This window comes from Nesoenas mayeri (assembly GCF_963082525.1).
Source record: "Nesoenas mayeri genome assembly, chromosome: 1".
NCBI classification, from domain to species: Eukaryota; Metazoa; Chordata; class Aves; order Columbiformes; family Columbidae; genus Nesoenas; species Nesoenas mayeri.
This window is the reverse complement of record NC_137541.1, coordinates 66,140,939-66,164,959: the sequence shown is the minus strand read 5'-3', so window position 1 is coordinate 66,164,959 and position 24,021 is coordinate 66,140,939. Positions and strand designations below refer to the sequence as shown.

The following is a 24,021-nucleotide window of genomic DNA, read 5'->3' as shown; positions in this document are numbered from 1 at the left end:
TTCCACTGGCTGGAGAAGAATTTGAAACACTGTATTAAACAGAGGAAGAACAAGGAAAGAAGAGTTTTCACCAGTTTTACATGGCCCAACAAGATTAAAATGTAGTAAGGGGAGGCTCTCTTAAAAGAGCTTGTGAACCTGAAATAGAGGATGTTGGACTCTGCTCAGCACATGCCTTTTCTCTTTCTCATGGGGAAGGTAGAGCAGCAATTTATAAATGTCTCATAAGGCCAGGAGCTGTGGGGCTAACTGGTCTAAAAATCATTAACTGTCCAAGTCAGGAAGCAGCTTCTCATCACAACCCTGCTCAGCAGCAAGGCACGGAGAGGTGAGCAGGCAGCAGCTGCGGCAGTCGAGCACCTCTTCTTCTCCAGAGCTTACATAAAGAGTAAAGTGAGAAGGTGGAAGGGAGAAGGGAGGCCATGCAGCCTTCAGTGAAGTCTTACCTTAATAGCCTTCTTGCTGCCCTTTATCTTCTCAATCTTTGCTTGGGCAAGCGTGACTCTCTCACCAATTGCCTGAAGCTGTGCCCGGCTGGCCTCCACCCGCTGAGAGATCCTAGGAGGCAAGAACTTTTCTTAAGGTGAAGAATCCAGAGGCAGAGATTTTTTTTAGCAACAGCCAGTGCCCAGGTCCTCAGGGAAGGGCGTGAACCTCAGTGGACTGGACTGTTTCATACAGTAAAACAGTGCTGAGATATGCTTGTCTCAGTCCTATTGAGAGCGTTATGTACTCTGATATGAAGGTAAGTCTAGTTGATGACCCACAGCACAACGTTCCTGCAGCTGTTTGAGGCACAGCACAGAAAGATGGAGAACTGTGGCTTTTTTGCAACACCAGTTATCAACTGCCAACATATTTTTAATAAAAGTGACCTGTTAAAAATTAAAGGTAACACATGGGAGGGAGCAGACTTCAGGACTCACAAGGCTTATCCTGTCCTCTACTATACCAACAGTTTGTTGAACGACTTCTTCCACGTTCCTTCGCAGCTTTGCGATTTGGTTTGCACATCAGTTGAACAACACTGAGTCCTCATTTGGAGCAATAAAGGAGGCTGACTTGTGTAATCTTTGCATAACCACATCAGCACCAAATGGTTTGCAACAGAGCTGAAAAGCACTCTGTGGCAGCAGGGGATAGCAGTCACTGGTTAAGCACCTCTTGGGGTCATCATGTGGACTTATTCCTTTCCAACAAAGCTTACTGCAGATGCCTTACAGCCAGGGGCACGACTCACACAGGTTCAGCCAGAAGCTAGGAGGGACATCGGAACCAGGCGTCACCTACAGGTATCTATGGAGTCACCTTCTTGGAAGGGACCTTCCCTCCCCGTGCAGGATCTCCCGAGCTTCAAGCTCAAAAAGCTGAAAATTGTTCTGAATCTTCACCCCTCTAAAGAAACCAGCAAAGATTATTTGTTATGGCTATGCAATCCATTAGGATAGCTAGCACTCCACTTCAGCAATGTTTTGTAGCAATGAGTTCCATCGGATCATTTTATGCCTGTAAAAATCAATCTCAAGTATTGTCCTTAAATTTCACCAAAAATCCCTCTTTGCTTTTGAGTGCTCCCATGCTTTTTTTTTTCTTTCCACTCTGTATAATTCCTTTTAGTAACAAATTTGACATCAGCAGTGATCCATGATTCCATTTTCAAACTGTACCAAAACTGTCTTCTCAAGTATTTTCACTCTGTGCAGCACACTCCCTATTACAGTAGAGAAACAGACTCCACTAAAGCCCCCCACTGTGGGTAGTAAAAAACCAGCAAGTACCAGCAGCCTAGTCACCTTGTATCATTCTGAAAGACCCCTACTTCCGTCTCCAAACAGCCTTAAGTGTTTCTATTTCTTTATAGCCATGCACCCCTCTTTCTGGAGAGATGAAAATCCTTCCTTATACATACAGTAGGAGAGGACACATCCTGCTTCTACTTTATTCTTTTGGAGTGGGAGATGAGCAAAACTGAACCTTGTGAGATTCTCCCTCTCAGAATTATTCTCCATTTCCCCATCCTTTTATTTTAAATACAGCCTAACAGCTTGTATTTCGTACCAACACTAAGTACAAATCTGTCCATGATTTCCTTCCCATATCCTCCCTCCGTCTCAGTGGAGTAAGTCCACATAACCTACACACTTGATAGATTCTCAGAGTAGTTTCTGTTGTTACTTTCAGTGTGCATTTCCTAGCACCTGTCTGCAACAAATTTCATGTGTCACAGGGCTGCCTCGTTTTCTTAAAGTGTGAGATGCCTCTGAAGGACCTAAGTCTTCCCTAACTGCTCTTCCCTGAAAGTCTTCCCACCTCACAGTTCACCTCTTTTCTAGATGTTTCATAATTGTATTGATTGACACTATTTCCAGCACTGCTCCTGGAGGCAATCTGACTATTTTTACTTCTTTCAAAGCTGAAAAAAGTGGTCATTTATTTCTGCTTTGCCTCTCTCCCTCAAATCAATGATGCAATTTTCCCTCTCACTTATGAGAAGACCCCTCTCCTAGAAGAGCTCAACAAAGCCTTCCTGAAGCTCCAAATAAAAGCAAGGTATCAACTGCCTTTTAGCCAGTACCCTGCTGACTTCCAGACACAACTCTCAGGGGCTGACCAGGCACATGATCCTCTTCCAGAAGGAAATGTTAAGCAAATGGTTATGCAAGCTCAGGCCTGGAAACCTGTAACCTTTCTCCTCATTTCAACTCCACGAATGTCAGTGGGCAAGTGCTACCCTCACTCCTTTTCTTGCCCCATATCATCCCCACTGCTTCACCAAGTATCCCCTGATCCTCTCCCTTCCCACCCTTGCTCTTTTGCTGGCTGTGAAGAAGCAAAGGAGGATCTGAGGAATGCCAGTTACAGAATCATAGAGGAGTTTGGGTTGGAAGAAACCCATCCTTGCTTTTCACCCTTAATCACTTCAATTTTAACATTAATCTTCTATGACACCCAGTTCAGAAGAGGAACAGTGCCACAACTCCCTTTACGTCCCCACCAAACACAGGCAGTGAACTGGCTGTTACAAAGTGCTTCTTGGTGCTACGGTACTAACGCCTCCTGTAGTGCATGGACAGCATCAGGGCAAGAACAGAAAGCAAAGCATCCTTCAGCTCACAGCGCTGCATGCATCTTTCTCATTTAAAGTTTGATGGATCCCCTCTGAAAAACGAGGCATCCCTAGAAACAGAGCATGACCAGCAAATACTGTGCCCTAGCTCCAACAGCAGTGGTGCATCCAGAAGAGAAGGAGGGAATATGTAGAATCATTTTGGTTGGAAAAGACCTTTAAGATCATTGAGTCCAACCATTAACCTAGCACTGGCAAGTCCAACTCTAAACCATGTCCCTTAGAACCTCATCTATCCCTCTTTTAAACACTTTCCAGGGATGGTGACTCCACCACTTCCCTGGGCAGCCTGTTCCAATGCCTGACAACACTTTCCATGAAGAATTTTTCCCTAATATCCAATCTAAACCTCCCCTGGCGCAACTTGAGGCTATTTCTTCTTGTCCTATCACTTGTTACTTGGGAGAAGAGACCAACACACTCCATGCTACATTTATAGCTTCATCCATCCCTACTGCCTACCAAATAAAACCAAGAGCGATTACCTTCACCCACAGAAGGACAGTAGCAGGCGGATGGCTGGCTCCCAGCACAAGCTGGGGAAGTTGTCCAGTGCCAGCTCAGGTGTTTGAAACCACGATGGCTCTTCTCTGAGGCACCCTGTGCTTTCTCCTGTGATCTCCTCCTCTAGGCTTTGATAGGCCACATCCCACTGACCTTAGGAGATCTGCCAAAAACCTTCACCTGAGATGGCACAGATGCAGGCCCACAACACAGAAGGAATACACATCAGTCTGCAGAATTAATTTATTTCTTGCTGAGCAAAATAACTATGAAAAAAATTATTAAGCCCCCTCAATCCAACTGATCCAAATTCCATCACATGTACAGGCTCCTAAAAGTACATGACTGTTATGCACGTATAATTCAAGATATAGCTGCATGTGTTAGCTGAAAGGGACAATATACCATATTGATACATAAATAATACATGGAAAAAGCCCCTCAAGTTCAAGTGCCCTCCATCAACACTAGTATTTCTACTGCTGTGGAAACTGAACTTACTCCAAGAAGTCAACCTGATGTTTGTAAAGAAAGGGAAACACAAAGGGATGGAGAGGGCTGTTGCCAAGGATTTCAGGGGCAAACTGTTTGAAGCAAGCTGGCATTCAGACCTTAACCTCCACTTAAGAAGGACTGTGTTACTGAAGGGCATTTGTTTGAAAGGCAATTGCAATCAGGACAGGAAGGGTAAGTGTTAATAATAAAATGGCCCTTTACTGCCCCTCAGAACCTTTTGCTCATCCAGCCAAAAACACTATCAGCATCTGAACCTACCCTGCGCTTACCCTATTAGTCATTGCTGTGTTGTTTTGCTCTCAGTGCTCTTTTCTGCTTGAGAAACCCCTTTACTTAGATTCAATGTGACTCTGGAGTTGCAAAGAAGCAGGAGGCACAGTGCAGCAGCCCCTCCCTTTGGGCAGGATCCATGCTTGGGGACAAGCTAAAAGGGGCCTGCAGAAGAAAGGAGAGTATATCACCTGCCTTCAAACCCCGGGCACTGAGCCAAACCAGCGTTCCCCTCCCAAGGCTTTTCTTTGGGGAAGTAATACATGTGGTAGATTAAATCTATCTAGTGGATTATCTCTTAATCCATACAGGCTTTTATTTTTGATCTAAGCAGATATTAAAGCCAATCTTTCAGCTGCTTTGATTCAAGCTTTCACATTCTCTGGTCCCTCTGAAATCTTTTTGCAGTCAAGCCCTCTGCACCTCACTCCCAGCTTAGATCTCCTTTCTCCTAAAGCCCTCATCCTGCTGCCTTGAGCTCCTCTCCAATTTACAGGCATTTCTCCCCAATACCCACCGCAGGTCCCAGGAATACTGCCTTCCACCTCACCACCAGCCTCACTGGCCCCATATCCTCTGTCCCATCTGCAGCCATGGAGGCATCACTTCCCATTATTTCCTTATAACTCCTTTGATAAATCTCACATTCGGGCGGCTACTCAAAGATCTCCTCTGCTGCATCTGTGTCTGCTCATGGGGGAAAAATTACTGTTCTCTTACTCCCACAGGAAAAGGATTTGAGGCATTTGGAATCTAGCATGCAGGACATTGGATGATGCCTGTCAGTTGTCAGCACTGGCAATAATACTAAATTTCTATGAGGGTCTCCAAGCACACCACAATGCCAGAAAAGAACTGTGATTTTTATCATCTATATTTGCTAGGGATCAGATAGCATCAGAAAAAAAGTTTAAAATCGGAGCAGACTTAAAGACAGGCTGGCAGATTCGCAAAAAGGCAGTTGAGCAAGACAGAATTCAGCTGGAAGGAAGCATCGCAGAAGCAGGAGACCCTTTGCTGTCCATGTACACATCACCCAAAAAGTGACAGAGATGACAAAACTGGGGAAGTGGGAGAGAGAAGAGGCGAGCTCCACACCAAGGTGAATGAGAAAAGCGAGGCAGCAGAGGCTGGGAACAAACCTCTCCAGAATACCAAAGAACTTCAATTTCATATCTGAAGTACAAAAGTTAAGCGATCAACCAAGGAGAAAGAACATTACGGAGCAGAATGAGAAATGAAGTTGCACAGGAGGATAAGGCAGACAAAGTATTAAATGATTTTTTTCCTTAAATGAGGACTGCACACATCACAGCAAGACAGGCTTCTTGTCTCCTCCCAGCCCAGGCTCCAGCCCTGAGAGATAGCACAGGGATGCTTGACATTGCTGTTCTAAAATTCAGTGTACACATCATAAAGTTTTTCTATAAAACCTGGGCTTTTTGCCTAAAAGTCAAGCTGCCCATTTTTTTTTTTTTCCTGACAATGCATGCTTTTATTAAATTTCTCCCTTACTGCAGGAGGAATGAATTAGAAGGGATGTAGTTTATGGTTCTTGTATTTTATTACATCCCTGGACTCTCCAAGTGGCTGATGCTGACGCAGGGTAGCAAGGAAAGATAACAGTGCTGGCTGCCATTCATCCTTCCACAGCACCAGTGCCAAAACTGGCGAGATACCACTACTGATGAATGACATACCACTAGACCTCTAGGACAAGTTTCAGTAGGTTTCTAGAAGTGAGGGAACCACTGGTGAGGTGAGGACAGACTACTTCCCAGGGGAGACATCATCCTATGATGAAGGCAGAAGAAGGTGGTGCTGAGGGAATGAAATGTCCACCTTTTTTCTCAGGCTACTGAACTCCTTCCTCACCTACTTCTTTCATGAGCGCTACAGGCACATGCTCTCTTCTTACTAGTATGCTGCAGAGAATAAGAAAATCTCAAACTTGAAAAAGTTTTAATTTGCCTAAGAATCTTCTTGAAAAAAAGGCCATGGGCTTTTATGGCTCCTCAGGCTGCTGAAGTGATGGGGAAACATCGATGCTAACCCATAATTCAGGGCTTTGATGCACAATCCACTAGACTGAAGCATGGCTAGAAAGCCAGGCTCAAATTTCTGAGCGTGTTCTGGCTGGCTAACAAAGGATAGTGTGTTATGAGGCACCAGAGCATGCTTTACAACAGCCCCACAGCACATGGATGTTCCTGCACACTGTGGTGGGCCAGCTCGGAGTTCAGCAGCAATGACATGACCAGCAACAGTCAGAAATGGACTGTGAGAAACCTGAGCCCTACCCTCCCCACTCCCACACAGCACCTCTGCCCCAGCAACACCACAGGACCGAGATGGAGGAAAGGCTGCTGAGACATTTATGGTTTACTGCGACCCAGGGAAGCATTAAAAGCCAGTTCACGATGCCAAATCCCCTCAAAAGTTTGAAAGGCAAAATGCCAAAACACATGCTTTTATGAAAAGCCAAATACACTCAGCCACTCAAATAAAGATCAACTTGTTTGCTTTCTGCTCTTCTCTCTCCTTCATATTTAAGCAGTTTTTAAAGTCTTCCTTCATGTCTGAGTAAGTGTAATCAGAAACTGTCATCACACACCATCTCTGACAGAAAGAAATCCCAAGTGAGGCGGTGTAATCAACGTTCCTTCCTCCATTAAGGGTTTGGGTATTATACTAATTAATGTTTATCGCACTTTGATTGCTCCTTGAGCCTGATTTGCAGATGTTTCAGCATTCGCATATTGCCTTGCTCCTGTGATGCCAAACGGCTTTTCAGATTGGAGGGTGATCAAGGTTGCCAGGTTATCCTCAGCAGGATCTGGCATACATCAATCTCCACAGGTCATGTTCTCCCACACAAATAATTTCATTTTGATTTTTAATCTCTCATTTCACAAGGTGCTCCTGCTACTGTGAATTAAGTTTATGTAAAACTGGAAACTTAGAATTTTGACCTATCGACACGGCACCCTCCTCCTCCTTTCCCTGAAGCCTTTTCTCCCCAGAAAAGCAACTTATTTTTCTTTGCTCCCTTTTTTTTTTCCTGAAGTCACAAACAAGTTCTTTAACCTTCCAGCCTTTTTACTTGCCTTCCACCACTGACTGATCTGAAAGGGGCCAGGCTTTCATTTTTTTAGAAGAAATATATACTAAGTAGAAAGTCTGTGTTTGCAAATAAATTACACAAAGAGATATTCTATTTAATCTATACAGGTTACTTTTGGTCAAACTACTTCTCCATTAATAGTGTTAAGATATATAAACACAACAGGTTCTACCATCACAGTAACTTTTGGGAAGGATCCCTGAAAGAAGTAATGGGAAAAAAGTGGTTCTTCTACCAGTACTGTGGGAGTTTCAGAGGTGGCCTTTTGAGTTCCTCCCCTGGCAGTGTAGGGGCAGATACTGAAGAAAACTAAGGAGCTGCTTCCCAGAGCAGCGGTCACAGGAATAGTCTTGAGATATTAGGCAGCAGATGCTGTAAGTACTAGTAGCTGGTTTGTTATCTATATAGTTTTCAGTCATCCTTGTAAAATTTTGGCAAATATTACTCACTGAAGTGCAATATTCTAGTAGGAGCTTTAAGTGTTCCACCCCCCTGCCCCTTTTTTTTTTAGTCACTATTGAAAGGAAGGCTAATCCTGTTTGGGCAGAATTTTATGAGGCTGTCAGAAGTAAAATTTGTTTCCATGTTGCTTGAAGTTGTGGATCATATCTGGCAGATAGCCTCAGAAGGTGTTTTGGCACCTTGTAACATCAAATTAATCAACTGTGTACACACAAACATTAAGTTTCTCTTTCTCTCATCCAAAGCCCGTTTCTTAGAATAGCCAAAGATATTCCTCCCTGTCCCCATAGAAGGGAAAATGTATATCACCACACAGAGTCACAGGAAACCTAAGTAATGGAGAAATGCCCAGGTGACCCTGCAGTGAATGATATCTGGGGATAGGGACAACTAAAATCTTTAAAAGGTCTCAGATTCCTCTGGATCCCTGAGTGTAGAAGAAACTCCTTCTCATTTAGGCACTATGTCTGATTCTAAAAAAAAAAAAACAAACTGTTATGCAATTTACTCTTAACCAACATCACGCTTCACATTTCCTGTCAGCAGGAGTCACAGGAGACAGATCAGCCTGGATTTAAAGGTCTCCCAGGTGGGGTTGCAAGAGAAAAGAGCATGAGGCACCAGCCAAAACGAACACTTCTGCTTAGCTTCACCTGAAGGTAGGAACAGCAGGAGACCAACACCGACAAGTCCACAGCAGCCTCCCCAGCCCTTTCAGCCTTTGGCTCACTTGAGACAAAGATGCCTTGATAATACAGGAAGGAAGAGTGACATTTGCAGAGCCTTCCTCCCCACTGGTAAGGCAGTCCACATCATAGAATCATAGCATTGTAGAATAGTTTGGGTTGGAAGGGACCTTCAAAGCTCACCCAGTCCAACCCCCTGCCATGGGCAGGGACATCTTCAACTAGATCAGGTTGCTCAGAGCCCCATCCAGCCTGGTCTTGAATGTCTCCAGGGATGGGGCATCTACCACCTCTCTGGGCAACCTGGGCCAGGGTTTCACCACTCAATGTAAAGAATTTCTTCCTCAAGTCTATCCTGAATCTCCCCTCCTTTAGTTTAAAACCATCACCCCTTGTCCTGTCACAACAGGCCCTGCTAAAAAGTCTGTCCCCATCTTTCTTACAGGCCCTTTTCAAGTACTGATAGGCCGCAATAAGGTCTCCCTGGAGCCTTTTCTTCTCCAGACCGAACAACCCCAACTCCCTCAGTCTGCTCTCACAGGAGAGCTGTTCCATCCCTCTGATCATTTTTGTGGCCTCGTCTGGAGGTCCATGCCTTTCTTGTGCTGAGGGCTCCGGATCTGGATGCAGGACTCCACAGGGGGTCTCACCAGAGTGAAGCAAAGGGGTGGAATCACCTCCTGCTGGCCACGCTGCTTGTGTTGCAGCCCAAGATATGATGGGCCTTCTGGGCTGCAAGCGCACATCGCCAGCTCATGTCCATGCTGAAGAACAAGAGGACAGCCTGGTTTATATGAGAAGATCAGGAAGCTCCTCTTTATTCCCAGCTTTCTCCCTTACCTTCCAAGTGGTTTTAAAGCAGTTTTCTTGACCAAGGTAAGTAGCACCCCATTGTGTTTGTGTGACGAGAACTGATTTAGTGAACATCTCTAAAGGTTCTACTACAGGGCTTGCCCTAATGTAATCCTGAACGTACGGCATAAGCTAAGCTCCCACTCAATCATTGGGATGGAGGCTTTTTATATCAATATGGCACATAGCACAAATGCTGCTCCTAGTCTGTTTATCTCCACTGCCAAAACAGTCATTGTCACTAAGAATAAGAATGCTGATCAAAACATGCCTCCAGAGCGGAAAATTATTCCTTGTGATACACGTTCAAATCTAATCAATCTCTGAGAAAAGCATTGCTTTCCTTTGTATTTAATCTAGTATCATTAGAACTTCATAGTTTTTCACCCAAAGATCTCCAAGTAATTTCCGAGCGTTAATTAAGTCTCAGCTGCTTGTGACACCAAGAATGGAATTGTTTGTCCCCTGTGACAAAGGAAATCTGGGGAAATTCATAGTGCAGTCCCAGCAGACCAGATTTTCAGTTCGTCATTTACTAATTTGAACAATTTTTGCTTTAATTCACAGGAGCTGACATATACATTTCCACAGTTGTATAATTTTCAGGTTTACTGAGTTTAAGACCACCTGTGCAAATACTTCTACCCTCTTCAGTGCCTCCCCATTGCCAAGTCAGTAACACTGCTGCTCTCTAGAATAAACTACAGCCACCAAGCACTGATACAAAACACTGACCATTCTCTCCATCACCACTTCTTACTCTGGATCCAAAATATACACTTTCCCCACATTTAAGACACAAGTTTGAAGGTAAAGGTTTTTGTATTGGCTTTTCCCCACTTCCCAGCAGCTGATGGCAAGCACATGGAATTTGACTTGCATGTCACAAGTTGAACCCTTTGGTCCCCTTTTCAATAACAGATACTTAAGAGCCGTATTTACAAGCTAGTAACCACACAATGGTCACCAACTAAAATCTGTTGCTATAAAAATCACTGTCCTGCACACATAAGAATGAAAGCCTACCCAAGAAAAAGGACTTGCTACCATAAAGCAGTGTGTTTCATCAGCTGTGAAGCCCTGAAAGGCATCTGTACTTCACCTTTTCTTCCTGTAACTCTCAGTTCCTTTCTGACTTCCACCATGTAATAAGGATCTGTCTCTGTGATACTTCTTCACTTTGTCCTGATCTATTGAGGTTGTCATCAGATACTAGGTAAATGACGTAACTAGCTTTTGAAGGATGAGTTGGAGTATCCAGGTCATTTTATTTTGTTCTCAATACTCTGTTGCTGCTCATCATATTTACTGCAGCCATCACTGTATTTTCCACAGCTTACAACTCAATCAAATTTCTTCTATTCCCTTCCACGCTTCCTTCAATTAGATACTTCTGCCCATGCAAGCATTGCCAACTGCTGCCTCCGTTCAGCAGTCCATGAGCCTCCTCAGCAGCTTGTGAGGACCAGTGCCAATGCCTAAGATTCCCCCAAAATGTTGCTACAATGAAAACAAGCCCCACCACATAAGAGAACTATTTCTGAGAAAGTGTATCAGCCCTTTGCTAGTTAAGAAACCTCATCATTAACTCCACTTTCTCCTTTGCTCACTTATGGTTCCAATTTGAACTTCTAATAACAGATCCTTTTCTTTCACAATTGTTCTCCTTCTTTTAAAGGAAAAAATTCTTTCCATATTTTTTGTAAATTAAGCTTTTTATTTCAAAATATTTGCTCTTCAGAAACAGAGGTTATTTAGTGTTACTTCTTCATTTTCCTACAATCAATTGCAGTCACACTCAAATCTCAGAAGGCACCTTCTATGATACGCCCATCAACAAGCTAATTTGAGCATAAGTGCTTCTTCAACAAATGAAAATAATCTTTATGACATGTTATCCATCTAACACCTTTCTTGAGTCATTACAGCGCTTTCTTGCTTTCTTGATGTATTTCTAGTTACTTTTCGCCAAAGAACTTTGGGGCCCAGGCAGAGATTTTTTCCACAGCATCGAAGAGCAGATGTCTCTCTGCTTGGACTGACAGCTGCTCTGTCATTTCAATGAAACAGTCCGTGGTGCATCAGTGATCAGACATCACCTTTAAAGCAGTTCTAGACACACGTTTTCATTTTCCTCACTATCCTTTTAAAACTCATCTTACGCACATACCAACTCAAATAGTCATTAAGAATGGAAACACTCCCTTCAGAATAATACCAAAACAAATTTGTCCAGTATATTTTTCAAACCTCCCTCCCCACCCCAAAACTGCCAGGACCGTAAATTCATAAATTTTAATAGCCTAACCGCTCACTCTGTGACATACACAATAAATGTTCTCATGGACCAATGCCTTTAGTGGCAGCTAATCCCCTCATGCCAGCTAAAAGTAAGCACAAAGCATAATGAAGGGCACAGATTTGTCTGTGACATTGTTTGTTTGTTTGTTTTTTTCCCTCCAAAATCACTCATGTGCTAGAAAGAACAAAGAAAATGTTGGCCAGTGCTCAGTAACTCAATAGCAGTTGGGAGCTTTTCACCTTCCTTTCCTTAAAATAGTCACACAAAGTATGAATTTGTTCTGGAATCAACAAAATCCAAGATGCCACTGTCAAAAGTATTGTTGTTGAAGCAAAAACAAATAGACCCATGCATTGGGCCAAAGTTACAGAGAGAACTGAACTGTAGAGATCATGAACTTTGTAGTTTCTTGGTGTTAAGCTACTGGAATGACTGGTGTGTTATTTCAGACATAATCAGAAAGGCTATTCCTGCTGCCCTACCACAGAGCAGAAGTGCAACAGCTTTACCTTCTCTTCTAAAAGGAATGTCCTGTTATGCTGCTTGAGCTCATCAAGCATGTCTTCTTGTTTGGCTTTCATACTAGATCTAAAATGAAAGTCCTGGAAGTAAAGTAAAACTAGATATTTGCATTTTAAAGTGTATATTAAACCAGAATAAGGATCACATTGTTGGATTAATTAACAATGGAATCCAACTCAGAAGATACTAAACTACCCACCTGGGGTTTCTCTTTAACATACTTTACCATCCAAATCCTTCATCCCACATTACAAAAATAATTTTTATAGCCCCCTCTCCCTAATGGCATAGCATGGTGTCTGAAGGATGTAGATGGGAGAAAAACAAGAATTCCTTCATTAGCATCTGCAAACGGATCTGATGTCTCCAAAAGTGATGCTCTGTTTTAACTGTCAGTTGCATTTACATCCAAACTCTAACCTACCCCATTTGGAAAGGCCCAGTGACTGCACCACAGCTAGTCAGAAAAAAGGACCAGGGAAAGAGAATTTAATCCACCAGTCAAGTGTGAAGAACAGACCTTTGGCACTCGTGTTTTCTCCTGCAACTCTCCCCCCAGCATGCACACTCCCGCTTACATAGGAGAGAGCCTGTAATACACATTTCAAGCCACTCAATGTTATTTTCCAGACAGTTTTCTCCACACTAGATCCCTGATAGAAGTCACGCCTATAAAACAAAGTGACTTACTTGAATTTCTTCCTCTAGGGCTGACCGAGTAGACAAAACTCACTCATAGGAAGAGAAAAATTACTCTAACACATGTTAGAGTCCAGCATCTGAAGCTGGTTGAGCAGGTAAAGCTATCACTTTGTATAAGACAAGAACAACAAGGCAATTGCTTCAAGACTCATAGAATCATATTGGTTGGAAGATAACCTTAATATCATTGAGTTCAACCATAACCTAACTCTGGCACTAAACCACATCCCTAAGAACATCAAAGAAGAGTGGGAATATCTGAAAATACTGGTAAATTCGTGGGCTAAGAAACGAGAAAAAAGGGAACCTTTCTTTTGTTGTGAGGCACACACTGACTACTTGTTATGATCTGCTGCTTCTTAGATATTTCCTGAGAATAACAGCTACAGCCATTTGGGGTAAGTGGCTGGAGGGAAAGGAATGCCTCTCTGGATAGGGAAGTTCATAATAACTTTTCCAGATCTCCTTTACTTAACAGCCACCTCTTGTCCTTGTAGTTTATAGACAGGACCTATTGCTGGACAAAATCTCAGCCACTGCATCTCCCATCAAGTGGATCGGGATCCTTCCAAACCACAGCCATCTGGAGTACTTCATGGAAAAGAAGCTTACTCAGCTGCAAAATGAGCAGAGTTTCAGAGTTCTCCTGGAGAGCTTTCTCCCGGCACCACACCTGTGGGAAGACATTAGGGATGCACACTTAACGTTCCCATGTTAAAGGACTGCAGCCATGAAACTTCTTCAGATTAGCCAGTCCCATCCCTGCTCTCTGGGCAGCCCTCAAGGCCCAGGTCACTGCCTGGACCCTGGACTGACACTGACATCCCACTAACCGACTGAGGGATTGGCACCATGGCTGTCAACACACAGCTAAAGAAGCACTGTAGCCCAACTCGCCCACTCTTTACCCTCTGAAAGTCCTTTCCCTGTCACACCTTCCCACCATGCTCCAACCCAATGCTGCCTTTAAGGCATCCCCAAACACATACAAGCACTGCACACAAGTGATTCACATGTCAGCATCTGTCTGAATCAGGTAGAAACTCTGACACAACACTCAAGAGATGAGACTAGAAAAGGTGTCAACATGCCCATGCAGCTCTGGCTTCAGAATTAACTGAAAATAAGTATGCAAAGGTAGACCCTTGGTGCCATTGTAAAGACCTGCATTGCTCACTGGAACAAGTCTTTTTGGCATGTAGTAAGGAAGACAGATCACCACCACTTCCATCCCCTGCCAAATTTTTTTACTTCTTTCTCAAAGGGCTCTCAGTGGTCTTGCTACGCAGAAAAGCATACTTTAGGGTTCAGTGTGGATGTCAAGAGGATGGGACTAGACTCCTTTCAGTGATGCCCAACGATAGGATGAGGGGTAACGGGCACAGACTGAAGCATAGGAGGTTCCATCTGAATATGAGGAGAAACTTGTTTACTTTGAGGGTACCAGAGCACTGGGACAGGCTGCCCAGAGAGGTTGTGGAGTCTCCTTCTCTGGAGACATTCAAGACCCCTGTGAACACATTCCTGTGTGGTCTGCTCTGGGTGAACCTCCTTTAGTGGGTGGGTTGGACTAGATGATCTCCAGAGGTCCCTTCCAACCCCAACCATTCTATGATTCTGCGATTCTCTTCTCACCTATCTTTAGACCATTATGGATACAACATCACTGTTATTATTTCTGGATATGTTACTCCCATGCTCTAGAATATTACAACTTTCAGCCATTTAAGACCTCTCTGCACTAAGGCGTCAGACAGTACTCCTGAAGTCCATAAACCTCCACAAGCATCAGCTGGTTCAGACACTGATGCACTCAGCTTCGAAGAAGGTTATTTCACTGAAACTACACAGTGCTTGGGCTACAGGCTATTCACACACCACCTTTTCAATGCAGAAACAGTTCAGTAAGCAAAAAGTTACTTCTTGTCAATAGCAGAGAGGTCCTCTTGCGCTTCCACTTCTTAAAGCAGAAGAAACAAGGGTAATTACACCTCTGTACTTTTTGTTACAAGATATAGTTCATAAAAGTTGCAACCAATTTATAGCAGTTGGGAGTATACAAAGCGATCCATCCTTCAGCTTATTCACAGCTCTGTCTTCAAATCGACTGTGTTTTAAAATAATCATTGGTGAGAGAAGGCACTGTTTATCAAGATAATTACTTCTCACCTCCACAAGTGGGTCTAACATTTGTTTCTTTTGCCTCTTGCTGCTACAGGGTTTATTTCTATAGATAGCTTTGAAACTGGCTTTATCTGCTTTGGAACATGGCCTTTGAATAATGAACCATTATAGCTACTACAGATGGCAACTCTTGTGTTAAAATCATAGCTCTTTAAACACTTTAGAAAACTTTTGCTGAGCTATAGGCAGTCTAGAGATGGTAGTAAATTGATTTCAGTCTACAGAACCATAAAAATATGAACAAAAAGCAAAGAAAATTAAGTCAGAAAGCCACCATGAACTGCATATGATTGGACAAAATATGGGGTTTTTTTATTAATGACTTCAAGATGCAAAGATTACTGGATGAATAGAGTCTGCACGGCAAGAAGTTCCTAAGCTATCAAGAACTTATTTTTATAAAGCGTGCTAAGATTTATCAGAGACTCTTCTAGGCCACCTCTCTTCAGGAAATCCAACCCATGCAGCTGTAGACAGAAACATCCCTTCTTACAAATGATAATTTGAATTGCCATAATCAATTCTCTAGAAGTGAAGGTGGGATTTCCCTTGCTCATGACCAAAGAAAATAAACCAAACACCTTCAAAGCAAAGCACTCCTTTACTGAAACAGTGACCTTGTCTCCATCTGTTCTCCTTCAGTTATCACTCCACCCTCTGAGGAACAACAAATCCTCCTTCTGAGAATCAACCTGGTCTCTCCAGAGTTGCAAAAGGAGAATTAAAGTTGTCCAGAGAGGAAGGAAGAGATTGAGGCTCCAGGATGCTCAAGCCACAATACATAGTCTACTGGGTATTCTTCCAGCTACCAAGTTGCACTTATCTTCATCTTACACTTCTTCCTACTCTTGCATTTCTTACACGTCTTCTCAGGGAGTCTGTCTTGTCCTGTTTTTAAGGACCAGGGAAAGAATTAGCTCACAAGAATTTGAAAACTGTTGCTCAATACTGAGTTTTCTCTAACAAGGCACACTGTACAAACAAGATACTACCCTGTCAGGGTCAAAAAACCCACAAACTACACTAAACTAAACTAAACTAAAACAGGTAACTTTGGTACAGGTAGCAAAGTTTCTCCCTACTGTTTCCCTTTCCTGCTGCACATGCCATCTGTTTTGATCAAACTGTCTCACATCTCCACTAGATATTCCACTACCCTGAAAGGCCCTGTGAAAGTACAGAGAATCCTTTCAAGAACTCTATTAAGGCTGAAATTGTTGCCTGCCTCCTTTTGCTAAGCAGCTTTGAGACCAATGTCAGAAGTGGGACAACAACTCTCCTGCAACTTTTGCATTTTGCTTCAGTTTTTTACTACTTAACAGCAAATTGCTACATCAGCAGTTTAGCATGATTGCACCTAAACCACTCATTTTATTTTTAGTAACTGAGGATATGGGTACGGCTTGTATTTCCTTTGTGCTCCTGGATGGCCATTTCAGCACCCTGGACACAATATTCCATCATTTTCTTTTCAGAATTAGACTCAAGCATTAAGAGCCCTTCCTCCTCAGAGGATGTTTTCTGTAGTTAACACAAACTCATCTCATGCTTTGAGAATATTTTGCATTAATGCCAGCACTGAGCCTTTTAGTGATTCATTAAAATGCACCACTATTTGCAGACGTGCTATTAGGCGCAAAAAGTTTAAGTCTGCTTGGAGAAGGATATTGAACGTGAAGCACTTCAGTCATTTCTTTAAATTGCTTGTTTTAAATTATGCTGAAGGCCTTGTTAGTGTACAGAAGGCTACAGCTCTCTTATCAAGTTCAAGGCTGCCTTTCAATCACTTAAGGCAGAACAGATTGATCACTCTCCTTTTGAGGGAATGGGATTCAAAGATAAACAGACTGCTAGTGAAATAAACTGATGTGGAAGAGCTGTTGTTAGTAGACTTAGAGCAAGGGCTTAAGTAACCATCAAAACATTACAATGCCAATGCCATAAAAAGCATTTTGCTTGCAGAATCAAATTTAGCATTCTGTTCCTCTCCTTCAAAAGACACATTTAATATCTGCAAGTCCAAAAAACACAGATTTCTTCAGCACTTTCTGAGATGAGCAAAAATCCTGCCTTGCTAATTCTCTGTGTTTGTTTCATTTTGAAGGAATAATCTTTTAATGACTTAACACCATTTAGTCTCCTCTTTCCTGCTATTCCCATTTCATTTCAAGCTGTGATAGCTCTATTTGTGCTCCTTCCCACTTGCTGCCCCACTGCATGGGCTGTCAAGGCATCTGAATTGAGCCTGAGCCTCAGATCTCACAAGATTTTAAGCTTAGGGATTTCGCAGCACCTAGAAAGAGTTGTAATCTGGACTCTTGCAGAACAGTCACTGTCCCTTTGCCTCTTTTTGAGGGCACAGTATGCTTGTTACTGTCAGCTGCCACCAACCTTCCACGCATGCTGATCTGACCCACATGTGTCACCTCCTAAAGTTTTTCCAAGAGTTTGGGAACCTCATTCAAACTACATCTTTACAAGCTTTCAAATTTAGCTTCCAGAGAATCATGAGAGCTAAACAAATGAGCAGTTTCTTACAAAGTGTGTGCTACTCTTGAAAAAAAAAATCCACATTACTTGGACGTGCCTCTACAAGAATAAGCAATACCCGCAAGCAAAATTCCTCCCCGTCTTCCCCATGCTGTGTCCTCATGTCTGCAGGACCATCCACTCACTCCCTTACCTCACTGTTTCTGCTTAATCTTCCTGGCAGCAAATGACTGCTCCTACAGCTTCTCAGGAGAGGTATCTGATGCTAAACTAGACCTAGCATTCTCTCTCAGATGGCCCCTGGGACAACTTCAAAGTACCATGAGGCTATGCTACAGCCACCCTCCTGGTGTAAACTCACCTGAATGGTGACCCATCACAATGGAGCTCTCTTGACAGCTCTCCTAGTAAGATCAAACCCTTACAAACAGCAGAGGAACAGCTGCAATGCAGTGTTAAAGCTCCAAGCTGCATCCCAGAGCCACTGTGCACAACAAGCAACACGGTACAGCTTGCAGCAGGATCCTTCTTCACAAGTTTTCATGAACATTTAACAATACATTTCACAGACCTCCTAAATCATGTACATCCTTATCATATGTTCAGTCACAAATTTCCATCATTGATCATCACAACTAATCACAGCAATAAGTTTAAAGCAAGGGGAGAACACCCAACTGAACCTCATGATTAAGGCTTTCTTTGTAATTTCAATTTAAGGACTACTTGCATCTCAGTCCTGCTCCCATCCCAAGCATCCCTTAAGGCTCTGCTGCCCAGTCTGCCACTCCTTACCTTCCTTAATCACATGCTTACAGCATTTCCACAGTGCTTTTGTTTTCCAACTCCTGCTTTCAGAAGTGTGGCTCTCAGTTAAAGCTTTGTTTAATATTAAACCACTTTTCAAATATTTAATATGAAATGAATTTGAAACCAACTGGGAAAGAACAGGAAGGATATGCCTGTTTAGCAAAATACTATTTCAGACAGGCAAAAGACACTGAATAAGGATGTTTAAAAAGATCAACACATAAATTCTTCCTTAAACTAAAAAATAAAGCACCAGGTTGAGAAATTTTTGTATACTGGACAACTTGTGGTTGGATCACAGACAAAGACGACGGGGACCTTGATAATACAGTTCCAATCCCAAGTACTTGTTTTCTTTCTACTGCTATAGCACTCCATGAGATAACTTGCATAGGCAATTTTCCACAAACCTGTTATACAGAAGTGTACGCTCTGAATAATGAAGTGACATATTAGAGGTTATTAACATCTCCTGGCAACGAAAAGTGTCCTCAGAAATTTAGAAATCACAAAGAGCAAGCCTAGCTAACCAGGGGGGCATCTCAGGAAAGCTAAACCCACCACCTACCTGAAGTACTTAGAACAACAACATTTCTGTAAAAAAATTCACAGCACAGGATTCCAACATAAACTGTCACACAGAAAATGCTGGTAATGATGAAAACAAATAGATGAAAGACTAATGGTTAATTGAGTGTTTAAATTGGTCATTCTGCCTCCTGTGACCTATATCAAAAGCCCTCTTTAAAAGTCCAGGAGTTAAACTCATATAGATATTATGTCAGTTAGGCTATGTTAGAATATTTATGTTTTAAGCAGTAATGATATGTATTAAAATCTCAGTAGCTACAGGCGATGAATCTGATCTTTACTGCAGCTTCCACAGCAGATTAATTACATGAATTCAGTTAACACACACAAGGTTAAAACTTCCATTATGCCAAAACACAACGCTGGAAAGTATGTGCAACCTCTTGATCTTCTCACAGTACTGATATCAGCACTACGAGGACTTCCTAAGAGGATGGGACTGTTGACTGTACTGACCTCAGGCATCAACCTGCACTGCACAGGTCTGCGCTCTCCCTCTGCAGGATGTGGCACTTGGCTGTTCTCCGTGTGGAAGAGGCCAAATGGGTCCCTGCTCCCAGGGGTGAGGAATAAGGCAGAGAGGGATGCTGAGCTACCCCCGCTCTCTCTTTTTGATTCCACCTTGCAGTCCAAGTGCACTGTTAGCAAGGTACACAGCAGATTTAGCTGCTAGGGGTTGCTAGACCTGCTCTCCAAGGCTGTTTCCAGTGAGTCTGTTCTGAAATTCAGCCACAGTTTAACTGGGGTTTTTTTGTTGCTGTGGTTTTTTGTTTGTTTGGGATTTTTTTTCTTTGAGGGGGGCAGCTTGATTCTCTACAAACTAATGAACTTGGTGAAGTGCCTCATTCACCACGTATCTTGTCACAGTCAAACCTCACAGCAAGTCAGCTGGTTTGAGAGCATTTGGAAAGAAGACAGTTTGGCAGAGACTTGTCTCAGGGGTTATTTCACAGAATCCCCAAAACAGGGAGAAAGGGAAGAAAGCTGCTTGTCTTCTTTCTCCCAGTTCTCCACATGCAAAGGTGTCTTTCTTGTATCCCCTTGAGAAGACCGAATCCATAGGAACTTTTCACAAAGGCTGCTTCTGCACAGCCACTAACTGGCCCAGGGAATATTTCTTCTTCAACCACAACAGCACCACAGTTGCCTTCTGCCAGTTTCCAAATAAAGAGAGAAAAAGCTCCTTGCACCTTCCTTTCACAATGGAGGGACCTGTTCATTTAAGAATTTATACTCAATTGTCACGTCAGCAACATCTCCGAGCAGAAGTTTTGATCAGCTAACATAGAAAAAAAAAAGTTTGTTTACGGAAAGATTCCTCTTTCCATAGAGAGTAAGAGAGACTTTTTCACTCCACCTTCAACAAATTACAAATCGGCTTGCCACTCTCGAAAGCACCGTACCAATCCAACTGTTCCCACAACACAACCTCAGAACATCTGCATCTTTGTAGTACTGAAGTAATGAGTTTGACACACTCAGCTGAGTCTGCCACACTGAACAAGTTTCCTCTCCATCAACACTGCAAGCTGCTGTTTTGCAGTTCAGAACAGTCAGCTTCCCCAGATAAGGCAGCTCCTTCCTGGAAATGGAAGATAGAGCTGCTTTATCTCAGGAAAGGGAGGATAAAAGGTCACTCTTCAGTAAGTGGCAAAGTTCTCACCTTGAAAGCTTTGCCCTTGATTGGCATGGAATAACCAAGGTCACGGAACTTCTAATCAGAAGCCTGCATAATTACTGAATCATTATTAATTATATCAGAGCGCCAAGACCTCAGAGGAAAGGCAAAGCAAACAAAGAACCCAATGAAGCCTCCTCTGTTGTTGGAAAAAATTGGTAATTAAAAGTCATGAGTGCACCAAAGAGGGAGGGAACAGCATCACAGCCACTGTTCAGGACTCAGGAATGACTTGCATACAAAACAGCAGGTTTGTCTCCCCAGGGAAATTACAGAGTACTGCATTACAAAACAGTGAGTAGGAGGGAAAAAAAAAAAGGAAAAAAAAAAAAGAGACAGAAAGAACTACTCCTGTTGTATCAATAGCTTTATTTGCCCCACAGAAATAGACAGCACTGCCAACCAGTCCCAAGTTTGAAAGGTGTCTTCCACACGTTTCTGGCAGCTCTGGAAAGGCTTCTCCCAGCCTTCCACCATTAAGGGTTCCCATACTGAGAAGTGCACACAAGAATGAGACCTTGTGGTCAACCTAATCCAGCCTATACGCAGCCCTTTCCCAGGAGTTCTTGCCCAAATGAAAAGCCCATTTTTCCCTCAATGACCTCAGTTCAGCCATAGTGACCATCCTTTCCCCAGAGGCTGTGCTTCAAAGTGTCACTATCAAGAATCAAAAAACTTCCCAAAAATACTTGAAAGAATGCCATGCTCCTGCTCAGAATATAATAAATCAAACTAGGTAGTCAGGATCCCTAGTAAAACCAAAGCAAATGCTTTTGCTGATCAGGCTATGAGAATACAAATGCTGATCTATGTTGTTACCAATGATAGAATACACCATCTCAGAGCACTGAGATATCAAATATGGGACTGGATGAAAAAATGCACCACATAGTCTGTCATCATTTGCAGGCAAACACAAGAATCTCTCTGATCTGCCATATAGGTAGTCTTAAAGATTCAATCCTAAAGATGACCATGGCAGAGATGGCAAGTTTGGGCCAAATCCTTGAAGAGAACAGTTTACATGGATTATGAGACTGTAGCGAATGCAGTCTTGTGTGCTCAGCCTTCCCAACATACAAAAAGAGAAGTGCAAAACACCAGAAGCCCAATGAGAACAGTCTGTAAGTCCCAGAGATCAGAACAAAGAGACATTTTCTACTCCACTGCTCCACGTACAACTCAGATCTATCATCAACATACTCTAAATAAGAAAGTCTACCATTTAGAACACAAGCAAGAAGGAATAAAGGATAACTACAGTAGAAGCAGTAATGCAATTTGTGGGAGTCTGCCACTGAATAAAAAATTAATAACAACGTCTGGCTAACTGCAGCCATTTCATTATGCTTAACTTTGACAGACCCGAATCCAATAAACTTTTATTGAAGTGCATCTGGTCCTTCTTTATCTCTTCTGTGAACTTCCATTACTTGCCCATACTGTGCCCTTTCACTGCTGCAACCTTATCACAGCATTCCGTTGCCTATTGCTGAATGCTGCGTCTCCAGCCCCCACGTTACAGCGCCGTACCTGTTGAAGATATCGCCCGACACCTTTTGCAGATACTGAAGTGCATCTGCCACCTGCTGAACTGCCTCCTCCCTGCGTAAGTCCGGTTGGATCAGGGGGACTGAGTACGTCTGACCTTCCAAAAAATGCTTCTGGGCTACAGTAGTCATTGTGCCTAAAGGAAAGAGCAAATAAGTCATTACAGTAAACACACTTCCATTTTATCACAGCCTTTATTCAAGAACTTCCAGTTTCTGCTCCCCTAAATATTTTAGGAAAGCTTTTGCAAAGAAATCAGTGAGCTGAGGAGAAAGGCACAAGTAGTAAGGTTGACATATTGGATTTTTAATAAATCCAAGGCAGCTACAGTGAGGTGGGAGTCTCTTGCTTATCTGGATGCTCTTGGGAACCATAATTTTATTTTTAGCATGATACCTGACAAATCTCTGCTCAGTACTGGGCTGAAAACACAGACCACGCTTTGGAGCAAAGTCGGTTCAAGGTGGCGACAAGACTAATCAGAAATCACCCTGTCCCCTCCTCTCATCCTCATATTCCAGATGGATCTATTTCAGGTCATTCAACCCTATTAGCAAAATGCAGTATTTCATCTTACACTTCTGCTCCAAGACACACAACCACCCTCCCTTCCAAGAACAGCAGCTATGAAATTACAAGGCATGCATGTGCACACACGCCCTTGCTCCCAGTCTGTTAATGAGAGTTCTTCCATCCTGAGACTCCCAAGAGCTGCTTGTTGCTTCTGGCGACTGGGTTTTTCCTTAGTAACTATCTTGAAAGAAGTCTCCTTATTTTAGGATCCTTTCACATATAAAACCAGAACAGTCACTGAAGTCTTTCAGTTGTGTTCAACACATACACCAGAGCAGTACTCCTGCTCCTGGATGCAGCTGGGCCAACACCACTGCTCTGTAGCTCAGCCAGGAGAAGGTTGTGCATTACCCATGGCTCCATCCTGACAGCCTTCCTCACCCTGTCCCTCAGCAATTCCCAAAACATTTTTACTCATAAAAATAACAAAAAAGTTCCCGGGACATGAAGGAGGATGCAGAGAAGAAACCCATTTGTAAACTCATAAATAGGTTACTGTTTGGACAGCCTCATCGATGAGCAGATTAGAGCATCCATACAATTTTCTAACCCAAATTCTGCTGCTAGGCCTATACACCTCCCTTCAAACTTGTTATCTGTGTGTGTCCTGCTCATTCAGACTGTAACAAAACACAGTCTAAAGCTGATCATTACAGAGCTTCACCATGCACAGTGTTGTGCATCTATATAAATCTTCATTAAGCTGAAGAGAAGCAAAACAAAGGAGTATCAAAAAATAAGGTATCAGAAACAGACAGAGATGTTTCAGGACTCCACACATTCCTTCTATGGTACTTGGAGGTCTGCAGGGGCTGGTCCAGGGAGCACTGCTGTGTGCAAACTGTATTCCAGTCCGTACGGCAGAGCAGGCTGAGGATAACACAGAAACACAGCTGTGCTGCAGAAATCACAAAACAAGAGCCTGAAGAGACAGTTACGGCATAGATCAATAGTTTCATAGGTGAAAATTAGAGGGGCCTTTGCACATTCTTAAACTCCCTGTCTTGCTTCACAAACTGAAAATATGAGATCAGACTTGCTTGCAGCCTTTCCTGTATATTTACGAAACACCATCCC

At 42.9% G+C, this 24,021-nt stretch overlaps 1 protein-coding gene across 4 annotated transcripts in view; it reads right to left on the bottom strand.

The window, feature by feature from the left end:
* The window catches only part of WASHC1 (WASH complex subunit 1), a gene marked incomplete at its 5' end in the record, with an annotated part of 47,571 nt that overhangs the window by 12,082 nt on the left and 11,468 nt on the right, over positions 1-24,021 (bottom strand). For 3 of the 4 annotated variants that reach the window (XM_080349219.1, XM_080349221.1, XM_080349220.1), the window contains 2 exons: positions 447-558; positions 22,354-22,507. In XM_080349219.1, coding sequence (XP_080205345.1) covers positions 447-558; positions 22,354-22,502 — 261 coding nt within the window. Of the gene's footprint in view, positions 1-446; positions 559-22,353; positions 22,533-24,021 lie in introns of those variants that run through there. The other variant, XM_080349218.1, reaches the window with a different exon arrangement.